This window comes from Bos javanicus, chromosome 24 (genome assembly GCF_032452875.1).
Source record: "Bos javanicus breed banteng chromosome 24, ARS-OSU_banteng_1.0, whole genome shotgun sequence".
Classification (NCBI taxonomy): Eukaryota; Metazoa; Chordata; class Mammalia; order Artiodactyla; family Bovidae; genus Bos; species Bos javanicus.
Window position 1 is genome coordinate 36,925,319 of NC_083891.1, and position 14,236 is coordinate 36,939,554.

The following is a 14,236-nucleotide window of genomic DNA, read 5'->3' on the forward strand; positions in this document are numbered from 1 at the left end:
ATGTATATCTTAATGTACATTTTCTTAATCTATTCCTGTGTCTATGGACATTTAGTTTGCTTCCACGTCTTGGCTATTGTAAATAGTGCTGCAATGAACATTAGGGTGCTAAAACTATTTTTTGATTTGACAAGTAGTTTAACCAAGTTAAGATGGCCTAAGATAAAATAGCAGTTTGAAATAGTAAAGGTTAAACAGTAGCAAAACTAATCAATCTGATAAGTACTTTAAAATAATCCCCAAAACCGTTCAAGAAAAAATGAGAAATGGATAAACTATAAATATGTAGGGAATTTACTTAATTTATGAAGTAATACAAAAATCTATCTTTAAGAAATTTTGCTTATAAGACTAGTTTAACCCTCATACCACAAAGATACCACAAAAGAAGAAAAACCAATCACACTTATGGGTATAAGTATAAAGTTTAAATAATAGCAATTAAAATTTGTTTAGCAAGTATTTTTCTTAAGAGTCTGCTATATATACCTGTACTATAATCAGTGTTGGTGATATAATATCTTTCTTTGTGAATTCTTATTTGTTTGGAAAGGTGAGTGTGAAAACAATTATAACAAATTCATAAGATTTTTGGAGTATAAATACAGCATGTTGTGGATTCTCCATACACCTACCTAAGATAAGCATAGGTTCTTTCTGAAGGAGGTGGTAGATGAGCTGAGTTGTGAATAGCAAGTAGGAGTTGGCCAGTGGATACACAAAAGGATACAAACACAGACACACATGCCTGCCTCTGAAGGCCCGGACACCAAAGACCATGATGTATTAAAGAATTACCTTGAGTCTAAGTAGGATAGGGAAGAAGCCTGGGAAAACAAAAACCTAATTCTGAAGAGACTTACTTGTTCTTACTTACTGGTAGAATTTTTATTCTGTAGGCAGCAGGTACCACTGAAGGTTTTTTAAGTAAGGGAATAAAACCTGTGTATCTTAGTAAGCTTACAGTGTTGACATTCTGAAGAATACTTTAGGAGGTACGTGTGACTGGAGACATACAATTAAGAGACCTAACAGTATCCTGAGCTGTAAATGGTAAGGAGGCAAACCAACGCTATTGCAGTGAGGATGGAGAACAGAGATTTAAAGGTTAAAACAGGGAATTCCCTGGTGATCCAGTGGTTAGGACTCTAAGCTGTCACTGCTGAGGGCCCAGGTTCGATCTCTGGTCGGGAAGCTAAAAATCCTGCAAGCTATGCAGCACTGCCAAAAAAAAAAAAGATTCGAGCAACATTAGTCATCCACTTAGAAGTGAAGGTTAAGGAAGAGAGTGAGATTAAGAATGTCCAGGAGTCCAGCTTTGGTATACAATATTAAAGAAAAGTTACTTAGGACACTTGTTAGCAGTGGTAAGTTAGACTCTGTTCAAGAGGGGCTATTACAGTGGAGTTTGGTAGTAGGTGAGAGAGATGGGGCTTATCCCAAAGGCAACAAAGAAAAGTGGGAATTTATAGCTAAGGAGCAGGGTGGGGATCAGCAGCTGGAAATATCAGAGTTGGGGTATTCTGTCTAAGCACCATCCTAATCGGTTTCTTTCTGAAGGCCGGCCAAGGTGAAAAGTCATCACCTGGAGTGTGGCACAGGATGAGGAACCTGATCAGATATTCAGGATGGGAGATTCTGGTTTAAGTGACTTGGCAGGATTCTTGCTTAAAATTGGATAACACAGAGACAAACATGAAAGCCCAAGTCAATCTAATTGAGAAGAGTTCAGAAGATCCTAAGTAGTTTGGTCAAAAAGAGATTCTTTGTCAGTGACAATGTTCTATAACCTTGATGAAAAATACAAAGAAGGTTGTAGAACAGAATTTCAGCCTGGGATATGCCGTTGCAGGTCTCTGGGACATCAAAGTAGAGAATGTCCAGTAGGCAGTTGAAGTTTGGAAATAATAAAGATACAGGTAGGTATTTTTAGCTTGCATGTAATTAACAGCCAGGAGATCCCCCAGGTATGAGAATGAGCGAGAGCTCTCCCAAGTGAGCAAATGAGAATACAGCCAGAGAGATTACTAGGAGAACGTCCAAAGTACAAGCAGAGAAAGAGAAATCTATTGAATTAGAAGGACCCCCACCCCCACCCCCAAGACTTAAAGAGGAAACAAGGAGTTTCCACGATCTTAGAGACCAAGGAAGAAAGTTTCAATAAGGAGTGGTCAGTAACCACAGGTCTTACTCAGATTAAGTCTGAAAAGCGCACATTGGCTTTAATCATAAAGATGTTCCTCCTGACATTTGCAAAAGCAACATGAACCAGAGGAGCCAGAAAGCATGTTTCTGTGGAGTGTAAATGGTGAAAAGGAAGATACTATAATCCAAATAGGTTATTCTTCATGGGCTGCTACAAATCTATTGCAGATGTTTGAATCCACGGAAAGGTGGTGAAACTGTGGCTGAAAAGTGGTGTGTGGGAAAGATTTTTGGTTTGGTGTGTGGTTTTCTTGTTTTTATAGGAGAGGGTTGTTTGGTTTTGAAGATGAGGGGGAGTTCAACAGGAAAAGGGTGAAGTTTAAAAAAGCAGGAACAAAAGACCTTGATGGATTTGAATGTGGTCCATGAAGAAATACAAAGGCATGAGATCCAGAAAAGAGCTGAAGAGGTTATTTCTCTTCATGAAGAAAATGTGTGCCCTGCATCCTTAAACTAACTGGAAGGAAGAAGGAAAGGTCTCATGTTGGTTGGTTGGTTGGTTGGTTAGAGGCAAGAAGTGATGGAATTCCAGTCTGGTGGCTTCTATCAATTATAGAAGGAAAATATTATCTGATTAATTGATGATTTCTTTGTGACTTGAGAGCTAAGAAAGAAGGGAGGGAGGAAGGAAGTCAAATATTAATAGTTAGGAGTTGCTTTGGCGACTTATTTTTAATTCCTCTCCTGTTTATTGCAATGGAATGTGTACTCATAATCAAGAGGAGGGAGAGGAAATGTCTAATTAATTGGTAAAACTGACATGGCAAGAAGCGCTGCTCAGTTAAAAGTAAACACATTTGACCAACCATGAGGGCCTAGTAGAAGTTCTGGTTATTGGAGTGTCGATTTTGGCCTTATTGCAAGTGAATTTAATGAAACAGTTTGTTTGCTTCAGAAGTAGCATCTTTAGATTGGAAGCAAAGTTTATAGCTTCAGTAACTGGTCTTTAAAATGTGAAAGGCGAGTGATGTAGAAAAAGTCCTTGGAGTTCATTTTGAGTTCTGGGCATATGCTAGTTGAATGATCCTGAGTAAACTGCATTCTTTCCAGCCCACTTTTCTCTCTCTTGAATAGGAAAGGAATGTCCCTTTCAAGATCTTTGGATGACTGAATGACAAGTACTGTGTGCAAGGAAAAAAAAAAAGACAGTATCATACTGCAAGTTTCTTAAATAAGTTTAGTCATTTTACCATCCTACCTTTCACCAAATAACAATAGCTTCACTAAATTTTTCCCAAATCGTATGTTTTGTTTTAAATTTATGTATGTGTAGAATAATCCTTTTAAAGAAAGACATCAACTACTTTGTTTCCTGTTGCAAATACTATCCTCTTGATCTAGCTGAAAAACATTCTGTATTAATTACCAATATCAACTGGTATCAGCACTTGTCAACAGGAAATGAAAGAAACACTTTTTTTTTTAAGGAACACTTTTTTTCTTCCCCATTTTGGTTTCAGCAGATCTTAAAGCTCAAACTTGAACAAGATTAAACGTTAACTTGATTACTCTTTGGAAGAATGCATTGACTGTAACCAATTAGCAAATATTATCAAATAAAATCAGTTTGAGTAGTTCTCTTTAACATCCCAGAAAGTGAACACAAATGAAAGCCACATAACTAAAGTAGATAAAAATCTAAAGTTAAGACTTGAAAACGGCAGGGGAAGGAGTGGGTGGGACGAATTTAAGAGTATCATTGACATAAATACACTACCATGTGTAAAATAGATAGTAGGAAGCGGCTGTAGGGAACTCAGCTCGGGGCTCTGTGATGACCTAGAGGGGTGGGATGGCGCGGGAGGGAAGTGATGTATGTATATGTACAGCTGATTCATGGTGTAGAGCAGACACTAACAACATTGTAAAGCAAATGATGTTCCAATTTTAAAAATAAATAAAACCTATCCATTAAATGGAAGAGAAAAAAAAACCTAGAGAGCAAAACAATTTATATTTAAGGACTCTCACAGCTACAGAAAAATAGAAAAACAGATATTGGTATCTCTATTTTACTGAGAATTAAGCCAAATTTTTTTATTCCTAACTAATGCCCTACTATACCATTCTACATTTAAATATTATATATTTTTTAAAAATGCCACCTTGAAATTAACTTTTCTTGGAAAAAAATTAAATTTGTATGACATGAAAGGTAAAAGTCCACAAGAACTAGAAGAAACAAAATGGTTCAGTTAGTTGGTTGATAATACAAAAGTTTTATAACTTATGAAAAATTTTTTGGTGTATAGTTATGATTTCTCAACCAAAGTTTTATTCCTCAAGTTAAGTACAATGATCACAGAAAGCAGGAGAAGTGTACGAACTCTGAAAGAAGAAGTTCAAAAGCTGGATGATCTTTACCAACAGAAAGTGAAGGTGAGAGTTTTGCCCATTTGTTTAGGTTCTCCAAAGCCATGTTGATGGACTAGGCACCTGTTCCGACATCAAGCTTAAATCTTTGAGCTATATCCTATATCTTGTCTACAGTAATCTTCTTGTCCAAAGTTTATTGTAAGGAGTTATTTCTTTTCTAAAGAACTTTTTTCTGGAATTGCGCTATTTTACCATAGACCATGTTTAATACTCCACTACTACTTTATATTTACATTTGTGATTCAGTATATTTCCTATATACAGGCTTGAAGTCACTGCTAAATGAATGCAGTATAGGCCTGTTCGAAAGGTCACATTTACGTTTATAGTATAAAATTTCCAAAAGACCATTTAAAGTCTTACCACGTGTAAAGCAGTAAACAGTCCTGTGAATACAAATGATGATGCAACCTGATTTTTTTGAATGCTTGACATAAATGGTTTTTTTTCATCCCCTTGGAGTATATAGAATGTGAATATTGAAAAAACATAACTGTGACTTTATCCTGATAGGAAGCTGAGGAAGAGGACAAAAAATGTGCCGATGAGCTGGAGTCCTTGGAGAAACACAAGCACCTGCTGGAGAGCGCAGTTAACGAGGGCCTCAGTGAGGCTGTGAATGAGTTAGACGCTATTCAGCGGGAGTAAGTTCATCTCGCCAAGATCTGTGATGTGTATTTTCTGTTTAATTATTTAACGTTTTTATAAAACTAGACCTGGTTTATTCGCTTGGCTTTACATTATAGAGCTGGCCTGGGGAGGAGGAGGGTGAGTAGAACTGAATGAAGTAGAGCAGCCTAAGATACTTCCCCTGGATGGTACATTCTTCTCCCATGACAGCTGTTGTCCCGTTACCTTTCCAGTCAGAAGAGAACTGAATAGTTATAATCCATAGGCTCTATGTTAATTTATATTCAAATACACTCAAAAAACTTAAAAAAAAACTTTCAGTCTGGCATTATAATCCTTAAAATCACATCTTTCTTGTTTCCTTACTTGTAGCCTAGGGATAGGAAAGTCAGGTGAAGGTGTTTGGGGCATATAGTTTTTGTTTATAATCTGAATCCAAATGCCTAAAAGTAGGACTCCCAATTCCTTCCTTCATCTGTATTTAGTGTCTTGTCCCTGAAAGCATTTACATTTATAATCCTTTTGGAGACTCAGGTAAACAGTATGCTCCCAAGTTTTATCTGTTAAAGCATGAAGGTTTGGTGCTGTTCGGTGCTGTTATTTGCATGGGATCTTTGGAAATGTTTTTATTTCTGTTTGATTGCAAACTGGACCTCTGTGAATTAGACACAGAGTAAGCAGAACATAGACAACCACACCCTGGTTTCATTGAAATACGAAAAGAAGTGAGCTAGCAAAAGCTGACATATTAGGTTTTCTCCTAGACAGTTCAAACAAGAGTCTCTGTCCTACAGATACCAACTAGTCGTGCAGACCACAACTGAAGAGAGACGGAAAGTGGGAAATAACTTGCAGCGTCTTTTAGAGATGGTTGCTATACATGTCGGGTCTGTGGAGGTAAGTGTGTGAAGTCTTTCCTACAATCTAAGAAAGCTTTTTCAAACTCTGATTTATTTCTGTTTTGCTTCTATAGAAATTAAATGATCATTTTTATTTCTCTGGAGAATATGATCTAGTAAAAATTTATCAGAAGAGTCTTACATAGCGGTGTGTGTCTTGTAGTCATCTGTTTTACATAGATTTTTAACTAATGAATAATATACCCATATACTGGTATACGATTCATCGATAAAAGAAGCACTGATGCATGCTACAACGTGAATGAATGTCAAAAACATAATACTCAGTGAAAGATGCAAAAGTGCGCATATTTATGACTCACTAATATAAAATGTCCAGAAAAGGCCAATCCGCAGAGGCCGAAAGTAGATTTATGTTGCCAGGGGCTAGGGTGGGAATAAGGGCAGATGGGCACAAAGATTGTGGTGAAGGTTGTGCAACTTTGTCACTTGATTAAGTTATTCTTCTTCTTCCTTAAGGCATGTTTGTTTTCATTGAGTTATAATATAAATACAAAAAATAGCATAGCCCTTAATAAATAAGTAATCTGTCTTATTTGCATAAGCAATATACAATGATATTTTATTACATCCAACAGTGTATAATGATGTGGCAGGCCATATTCTACACACCAAAAACATTAGTACATACAAGATGTAATAAAGATGAAAGAGCATGTTTTAATGACAAATATTTTTCCTGTTACAAAGCAAGAGTCAACTGAGTCAATCTGAAAATCAAATTGGCTTTATTCAGTGATTCGTGTTTTGGGCAGCATCCCATGTGGCAGATAAAAAGGAGCTCCAGAAAAGACAAGGTTTAAAAAGTCAGAGGGTGTGGGACAGAGAAGTCATAAATTTAAACAGGATAATTCAGGCAAAGTGGCAAGGTCACCTTCCTTTGTGGGACAGAAGTTCTATTTGGCAGATGACCTCACTGGTGCCAACCAGGAAATTCCAGAAGGACCAGTTATGATGACATTGCTGGGGAAGGTTGAAACTGCAGTTAGATTGAGCATTAAGTCCCACCTTAGTGATGTAGGCTTAGCTAAAGTGATTCCATTTTGAGCCTGATGTTTCTTTTTAACATTCCTTCCTGTTAATTTCATGTGTATAAACACAGAATAAAGTATTTTGGAAACATGAAATTTACCTTATCTCCACCTTTCAAGTAGCTTGAAGGTTTAACAATAAAACTATCCCTGCAACCTGCTGAGCAGAGCCTACAAACTAAAATTGCTAAATCTAAAGGTCCTTAGAAATTCACTAGGAGATAAATTTAGGGGGGAGCTCATAATATCACATTAAAAGGTTTTCATTTGTTAGACAACAGAGCATGTGATCTTCTCTCCCCTCTTCTCTTCTGAGTGACATTGAACTTCCGCTCACTTGCTGGCCAGTGCTCTTCTCTGCTTAGTGGTAAAAGCTAAGAAAAGCACCCTGCGATACTGCGTCAGAAAACCTGGGTTCTACCCACGTCTTCCTAGTTCCACCACTCAGTGTCTCCGTAACCTTTCGTGGCTCCTTGTTCAAGAGTTATTGTTCATCTGGACCACAGACCAGAAAATGATTTGAGTGGTTACATTTCTGGAGGTCAGAAATCTAAAATGATCCCTTGGGGCTGCACTCCTTCTAGAAATCACAAGTAGTCCTTGGGTTGTGGTCTCTTCCTCCATCTTCAAAGCCAGTAACCCAGTATCATCTGTCCTCTCTAACCTCTCTTTGTCCTTATGCCTTCCTTCTCTGACTCCCACACAGCTGATTCCTTCTCACAAAGACCCTTCAAATTACGCTGCCCCACCAGGATCGTGCAGAATAATCTTTTCTCAAAATTCTTAACTTGTTCACATCTTCAAAGTTCCTTTGACCGTGTTACATAGCATTCATAGGTTCTGGTGATCTATGGACAGCTTTTAGGAGTCACTTCAGCCTACTACACCTGGGAACAAACAAAAATTCATTAACAGTAAAATGGAAAAGTAAATGTTGGTACATTCATTCAATAGAATGTTATATAGAAGTACATGAATAAGCTATAGCTATACAAAAGGAACACAGGAGGGACTGACCAGGTAGATGTAAGAGTATTCAGTTTATTCTTATTCTTACAAACGTTGCAGTCTTATTTATAGACTTCACAATTAAATGCTTTAAAAGAAATCGATGTTTTTACATTAACAATTGCTAAATTTTTCCATTAGAAACACCTTGAGGAGCAGATTGCTAAAAACGATAGAGAGTGTAAAGAATACGCATCTGAAGATCTCTTGGAAAACATCAGAGAGATTGGAGACAAGTACAAGAAGAAAGCTGCTCTAATTCAGGCTCTTGATGAATGAAGATAAAGTATTGATTAAGCAAGAACTTTATTAGCAGTGTAAATTTTGAAACGTCCTTTGTAGGTCTGAAAAATCTTTAGCATATCCTATATCCCTCCTTACAATGAAGTCTCATGACCACATCCTCCCAAGCCCGTGAAGTATTTTTATAGCTTTTCTAAATCTAGTTCATTAACTTAAGATATGTAGAACCTGAAATTATGGTAACTTGTTGGATTGTTATATTTAGATATGAAAGACCAGTTATATTATGTACCTGGAGTTAATAAATTGCCTCAGTGCAGTGTGTTTTTTCCCCTGATTTCTCTGCCTAACTTGACATGGTTAGAAAAATAAGTATTTCGAGTATAAGAATTTTAAAGTATAATTAAACAGGAATCAGCAAACTACTTAGGCCAAATCTAATCACACCCATTCATTGATGAGTCATCTGTGACTGCTTTCCCCCTACGAAAGTTTAGGGATTCTCCTGGTAGTCCAGTAGTTGGGACTCTGTGCTTCCAATGCAGGGGGCACAGGTTCAATCCCTGGTTGGGGAACTAGGCTCCTATATGCCACACAGTGTAGCCAAAAAGAAAAAAGAGCAGAATTTATTGTGTGTGACAGATCAGATGGCCTGAAAAGCCAAAAATGTGTACTATCCACCCCTTTACAGAAAGTTTGCCAGCCCCTGGGGTAAACTACACATGTTGACTCTGACTGACTGACTGAAAACCTTTCCTAATCATTCTGGACACATGGTCAGACCCACTCTTTATCCAGAGCTGAGAAACTAAATTTCTGGATCCATGCTGTCTTTACTCTGAATTTTTCAAAGCCAAAGGATGTGGAATGTGAGAATCAGAAGAAACAATCTCGTTTTTTAGAGATGAAAATTTATTCCTAGAGAAGTTCTGACTTACCTCAGGCCATGCCTCTTATTGGCAGAAGCCCCCCTCAACTGGAACCTGTGCTCAATCCTGACCACAGAAGCCCTGAAACATGAATGTTCTGGATGGGGAGGGAGTCACGTTGGAAAGTGAGGTTTTAGGGACTTCCCTAATGGTCCAGTGGTTAAGAATCCGATTTACAGTGCAGGGCATGTGGGTTCGATCCCTGGTTGGGAATCTAAGGTGCCACATACTGTGGGGCAACTAACCCAGTGGCACAACTACTGAAGCCCAAGAGCTCTGGAGCCCGTGCTCCACAAGAGAAGACTCCACACCGCATCTAGAGAAAGCACTCACACTACAACTAAGAACCCACCCACTGCAGTGAAGTGAAGACCCAGAATAATTTTTTTAAGAAGAAGCTTCTTCGACAGGTCTAAATTGTTGGGAATCTCCTTGAAGTGGCATCCACCTCCAGTTGAACTTCCTATTCTTTGTATTCCAACTCTAATGCAAATCAGAGTGAAAACCATGATAAAATGAAGCATAAGCAGTATACAGAATGAGGCTCAGCAGGTAAAGAATCCGCCTGCAACGCAGGAGACACAAGTTCAATTCCGGGTCAGGAAGATCCCCCAGAGGAGGAAATGGCAACCCACTCCAGTATCATTGCCTGGGAAATCCCATGGACAGAGGGAGCCTGGTGCGCCATAGTCCATGGGGTTGTAAAGAGTTGAACACCATTTAGCAATTAAACACACACATGTACAGAATGGAATGTCTTTTAGGAGGGGCAGGGAGGGGGCATTCAGCCTGGAGTGTCCATTCAAAGACAAGTCATCACTGGGAGATAATTAATAGGTATGGCAAGATTAATGGTTACCAATGTATTCAAGAATCTTGACTCTGACATCTAATAGAACCTTATTCAAAGGTGGAAATGTTCTGTCTACACTAACCAGTGTGGTACCAGCCATATGAATCTACTGTGTACTCGGATGATATCTATATATATGACAAAATGCATACTCAGGGCTGTGCCACTCAGAACATAGTATGGAAACAGCATCAGCATCACTGGGGAGCTCATTAAAAATGCAGACTGTTGGCCCCACCCCAAACCTACTAAATCAGAATCTGCACTTTTTGCTGTGTATTGACACAGACTTAAACTTTTCTTAAGTTCTGGCATATATATATGTATATGTATCCTTCCATAAAGTCATCCTCACAAGCTAATGAATATATCCATCACTGCTTAAGTTCCCTTGTGGCCCTTTGCAGTCCTTCGTCTTGCCCCTGCCTGACACCCCTCCCCAGGCAAACACTGATCTGCTTTCTGTTACTTTAGTTTGCATTTTCTATAAACAATCATTTTTGTTTCATAAAGCTGTGAGGTCCATGTTGCAATAGTTCATACCTTTTCATTGATGAGTAGTGTTCCATTGTATTTATTGAGTTTGTTTATTCATTTACCTGTTGATGGACATTTGGATTGTTTATAGTTTGGGCTATTTTATAAATAAAGTCATTATGAGCTTTCATGTACAGATGTTTATGTGCATATCCTTTCATTTCGCTTGGGTAAACACATAAGAGTAGAATGGCTAGTTCATATGTGGCAGAAAATGTTTCCTAACGTGGTTCCTACCTGCAGTGTATGAGCTGCTTACGTCCTTACTCACAGTTGTATGGTTTTAATTCAGCCATCCTAAGGGTATGTGGTTCTATCTACTATGATATTAATTTGCAGTTTCCTAATGAGCAAAGGTGTTAAATATCTTTTCATATGTGTTTTTTATCAACCATATATGTTATGTATATGTATTCTCCCAGCCTGTGATTTGCCTTCTCATTTTCTTAATGTGCTTAGTCACTCAGTTGTGTCCATCTCTTTTCGACCCCGTTTGTAGTATGCCAGGCTCCTCTGTCCATGGGTATTCTCCGGGCAAGATTACTGCCCTCCTTCAGGGGATCTTCCCAACCCAGGGATTGAACCCAGGTTTCCCCACATTGCAGGCGGATTCTTTACTATCTGAGTCACCAGGGAAGCCCTATTTTCTTAATGTGCCTTTTTTTTAAGTTCCCAATCTAGTCTCATATTTATACTTTTGGGGGGGAGCTATGCTTCATTGCTCAATGGCAACCCACTCCAGTACTCTTGCTTGGAAAATCCCATGGGCGGAGGTTGCAGTCCATGGGATCGCTAACAGTCGGACACGACTGAGTGACTTCACTTTCACTTTCACTTCACTTTCACTCCCATACATTGGAGAAGGAAATGGCAACCCACTCCAGTGTTCTTGCCTGGAGAATCCCAGGGATGGGGGAGCCTGGTGGGCTGCCGTCTCAGGTCGCACAGAGTTGGACACGACTGAATCGACTTAGCAGCAGCAGCAGCAGCATGCTTCATTGCTGCTTGGGCTTTTCTCTACTTACGGCAAATGGGGTCTAGTTTCTAGTTGCAGCTGTGGTAGGCTTCTCATTACGGTGGCTTCTCTTGTTGCAAACCCGGGTTCTGGGGCAGACAGACTTCAGTAGTTGCTGTGTAGGGCTCAGTAGTTGTGGCTCCCAGGTTCTAGAGCACAGGCTCAATAGCTGTGGCACACAGGCTTAGTTGCTCTGCAGTATGTGGGATATTCCCAGACCAGAAATTGAACCCGTGTCTCCTACATTGGCAGGCAGATTCTTCACTACTGAGCCACCAGGGAAACCCTTACTAGTGTCTTTTGAAGAATAAAAGTTTTAAATTTTGATGAGGTCAAATTTATTGCTTTATATAAACTACTTTCTGCATATCATGTAGTAAGATTTAACGAATCTTTGCCAAGCCCAAGAAATCTTTGCCAATACCACTGTGATTTACACCTACGTTTTTTCTAGAAGTTTTATACTTTTGACTACTAAGCCAAAATCTGAATTCAAGTGCATTTTTAAAAGGCCACTAAGTTGTTCATATGTACATTAAAATTTTAGGAGCACTGCTTTTTTTAAAAGAGAAACTCACCACTAGTTAAATATTATCCATAATGTCATACTATTTAATAGCAACTCTAGGAATGACAATTAAGTTGCACTAAGTATAATCAAAATGATAACCTCAGCACAACTTGGAACATGCTCAGGAGGCAGAAATGATCCCTGTACTTTCAGTTTACACACTTTTACCTCACTCTACACACTTTCTTCTGAATTCCTAAGGACACACTTATCTCCAGAACTAACATCATTACAGTAAAACAGATATTGTTCCAGTTACAAGTTCCAAGAATCCTGGAGTCAGAAAAGGCTTTAGATATGCAGTTCAACCTTCCAGTCAGTGAGGAACACCCCCATAGCATTTCTGTAGATGGTTACCTGGCCATCGTCTGATTAGTGTGGTGATAGGACTGCTTCCAAGTGGTTCACTCCTTTGAAGCATTTAATGACAGCATCACTGCTTGTCATAACGTTCTATCTCATATTGGGCTGAAATCTGCCTTTGTGTAACTTCCTCCAGTTTCGACTTTTTGTCACAGAACAGTTGGGTGGTCATAGTTTCCAGTTCCACTCAGTGACATTGGTTGGTTATTTATTATTATATATCTTATATTTGATCTTGTGTTTGATAAAGTCAGTCTTTCCCCATTGTTTTGATCTTTGTAATTTTACCTTGCTTTTGATGTTACTATCTTTAAGCCTTTCCTCTATAGGAGTATTTTTTCTTTTCTTTCTTCTTTTTTTTTTTTGGACAGGAAACTGGGATTTATTGGTGGGCTTGAGGAAGGCGGGGACAGCACCGAGGGTCTCATGAGTGCAGGCCCGCCATTTGTCCAGGGGCCACGATTAGTGATTATTTGACCCCACAGCCATCCAGGATGAGCCGCTTTTCTGACATATTTTCAAATTCATCCACATGAACCTTAGTAAATCCCCACTTCTTGGAGATGTGGATCTTCTGGTGGCCAGGGAACTGGACCTTGGCCCTGCGGAGGGCCTCAGTCACATGCTCCTTGTTCTGCAGGCTGGTGTGGATGGACATTATGACTTGGCTGGTGTGGACCCTAGCCACTTCACCCTGGGTCTTTCCAAAGGCAGCACACATACCTGTCTAGAGCCTAGACTGGGACCAGCATGCCAGTTGTGACTGTCCACTGGAAAGGACTGTCCACTGGAAAGGGCTGTCCCCAAGTTCCCTGTACAGATAACAGGTGGCATACACTACCGGGAAGGCTGCTCTCTGCAGCCATTGCACATCAGCCCCCCATGGGGAACAGAACACAGTCAGTTTAATTGGCAGAAAATTATTTTCTTTTTAATTTTGAAATAATTTGACTTTTTAAAAGCTGTAAGATGAATACATACAAATAATCCCATTCACATAAATACCATAGCTAATATTTTACTACATTTATTTATCATTCTCTCCCCCTGCCCTCCCTATTTACTTATTTATTTAGCTAGCTGTCTATCTTGACTCTCTTAGAAGCTGCAGACATGATACTCCTTTACCTCTAATACTTCAGTGCATATTTCCTAAAACCAAGGACAAGCTCTTATATAACCACAAGGCAATTTCAAAATCAGGGAAATTAATATTGATATTACCTGATCTATAGAACTTACTCAAATTTTGCCAGTTGTCCCAATAATGTCCTTTATTTAGGACTTTTTTCTCCTGGTCTAAAATGCAATTCAGAATCATATATTTCATTTATTAATAGTTGCCCAATATATTTAATCTCTTCTATACTGAAAGAGGAGATTAAATATATCGGGCAACTATTGGAGAAGACTCTTGAGAGTCCCTTGGACTGCAAGAAGATCTAACCAGTCCATTCTGAAGGAGATCAGCCCTGGGATTTCTTTGGAAGGAATGATGCTAAAGCTGAAACTCCAGTACTTTGGCCACCTCATGTGAAGAGTTGACTCATTGGAA

General features: G+C 38.9%; 1 protein-coding gene and 1 pseudogene across 3 annotated transcripts in view; one reads left to right on the forward strand and one right to left on the reverse strand.

Moving 5' to 3' along the window:
* Window positions 1–10,866, forward strand: part of NDC80 (NDC80 kinetochore complex component) — a 35,650-nt gene extending 24,784 nt beyond the window's left edge. For 2 of the 3 annotated variants that reach the window (XM_061399822.1, XM_061399821.1), the window contains 4 exons: window positions 4,492–4,584; window positions 5,095–5,225; window positions 6,006–6,108; window positions 8,312–10,866. In XM_061399822.1, the coding sequence (XP_061255806.1) occupies window positions 4,492–4,584; window positions 5,095–5,225; window positions 6,006–6,108; window positions 8,312–8,449 (465 nt within the window). In that variant the 3' untranslated portion in view covers window positions 8,450–10,866. Of the gene's footprint in view, window positions 1–4,491; window positions 4,585–5,094; window positions 5,226–6,005; window positions 6,109–8,311 lie in introns of those variants that run through there. The other variant, XM_061399823.1, reaches the window with a different exon arrangement.
* Window positions 10,867–13,476: 2,610 nt separating this feature from the next.
* Window positions 13,477–13,600, reverse strand: LOC133237872 (small nucleolar RNA SNORA70; annotated as a pseudogene).
* Between the last annotated feature and the right edge of the window lie 636 nt (window positions 13,601–14,236).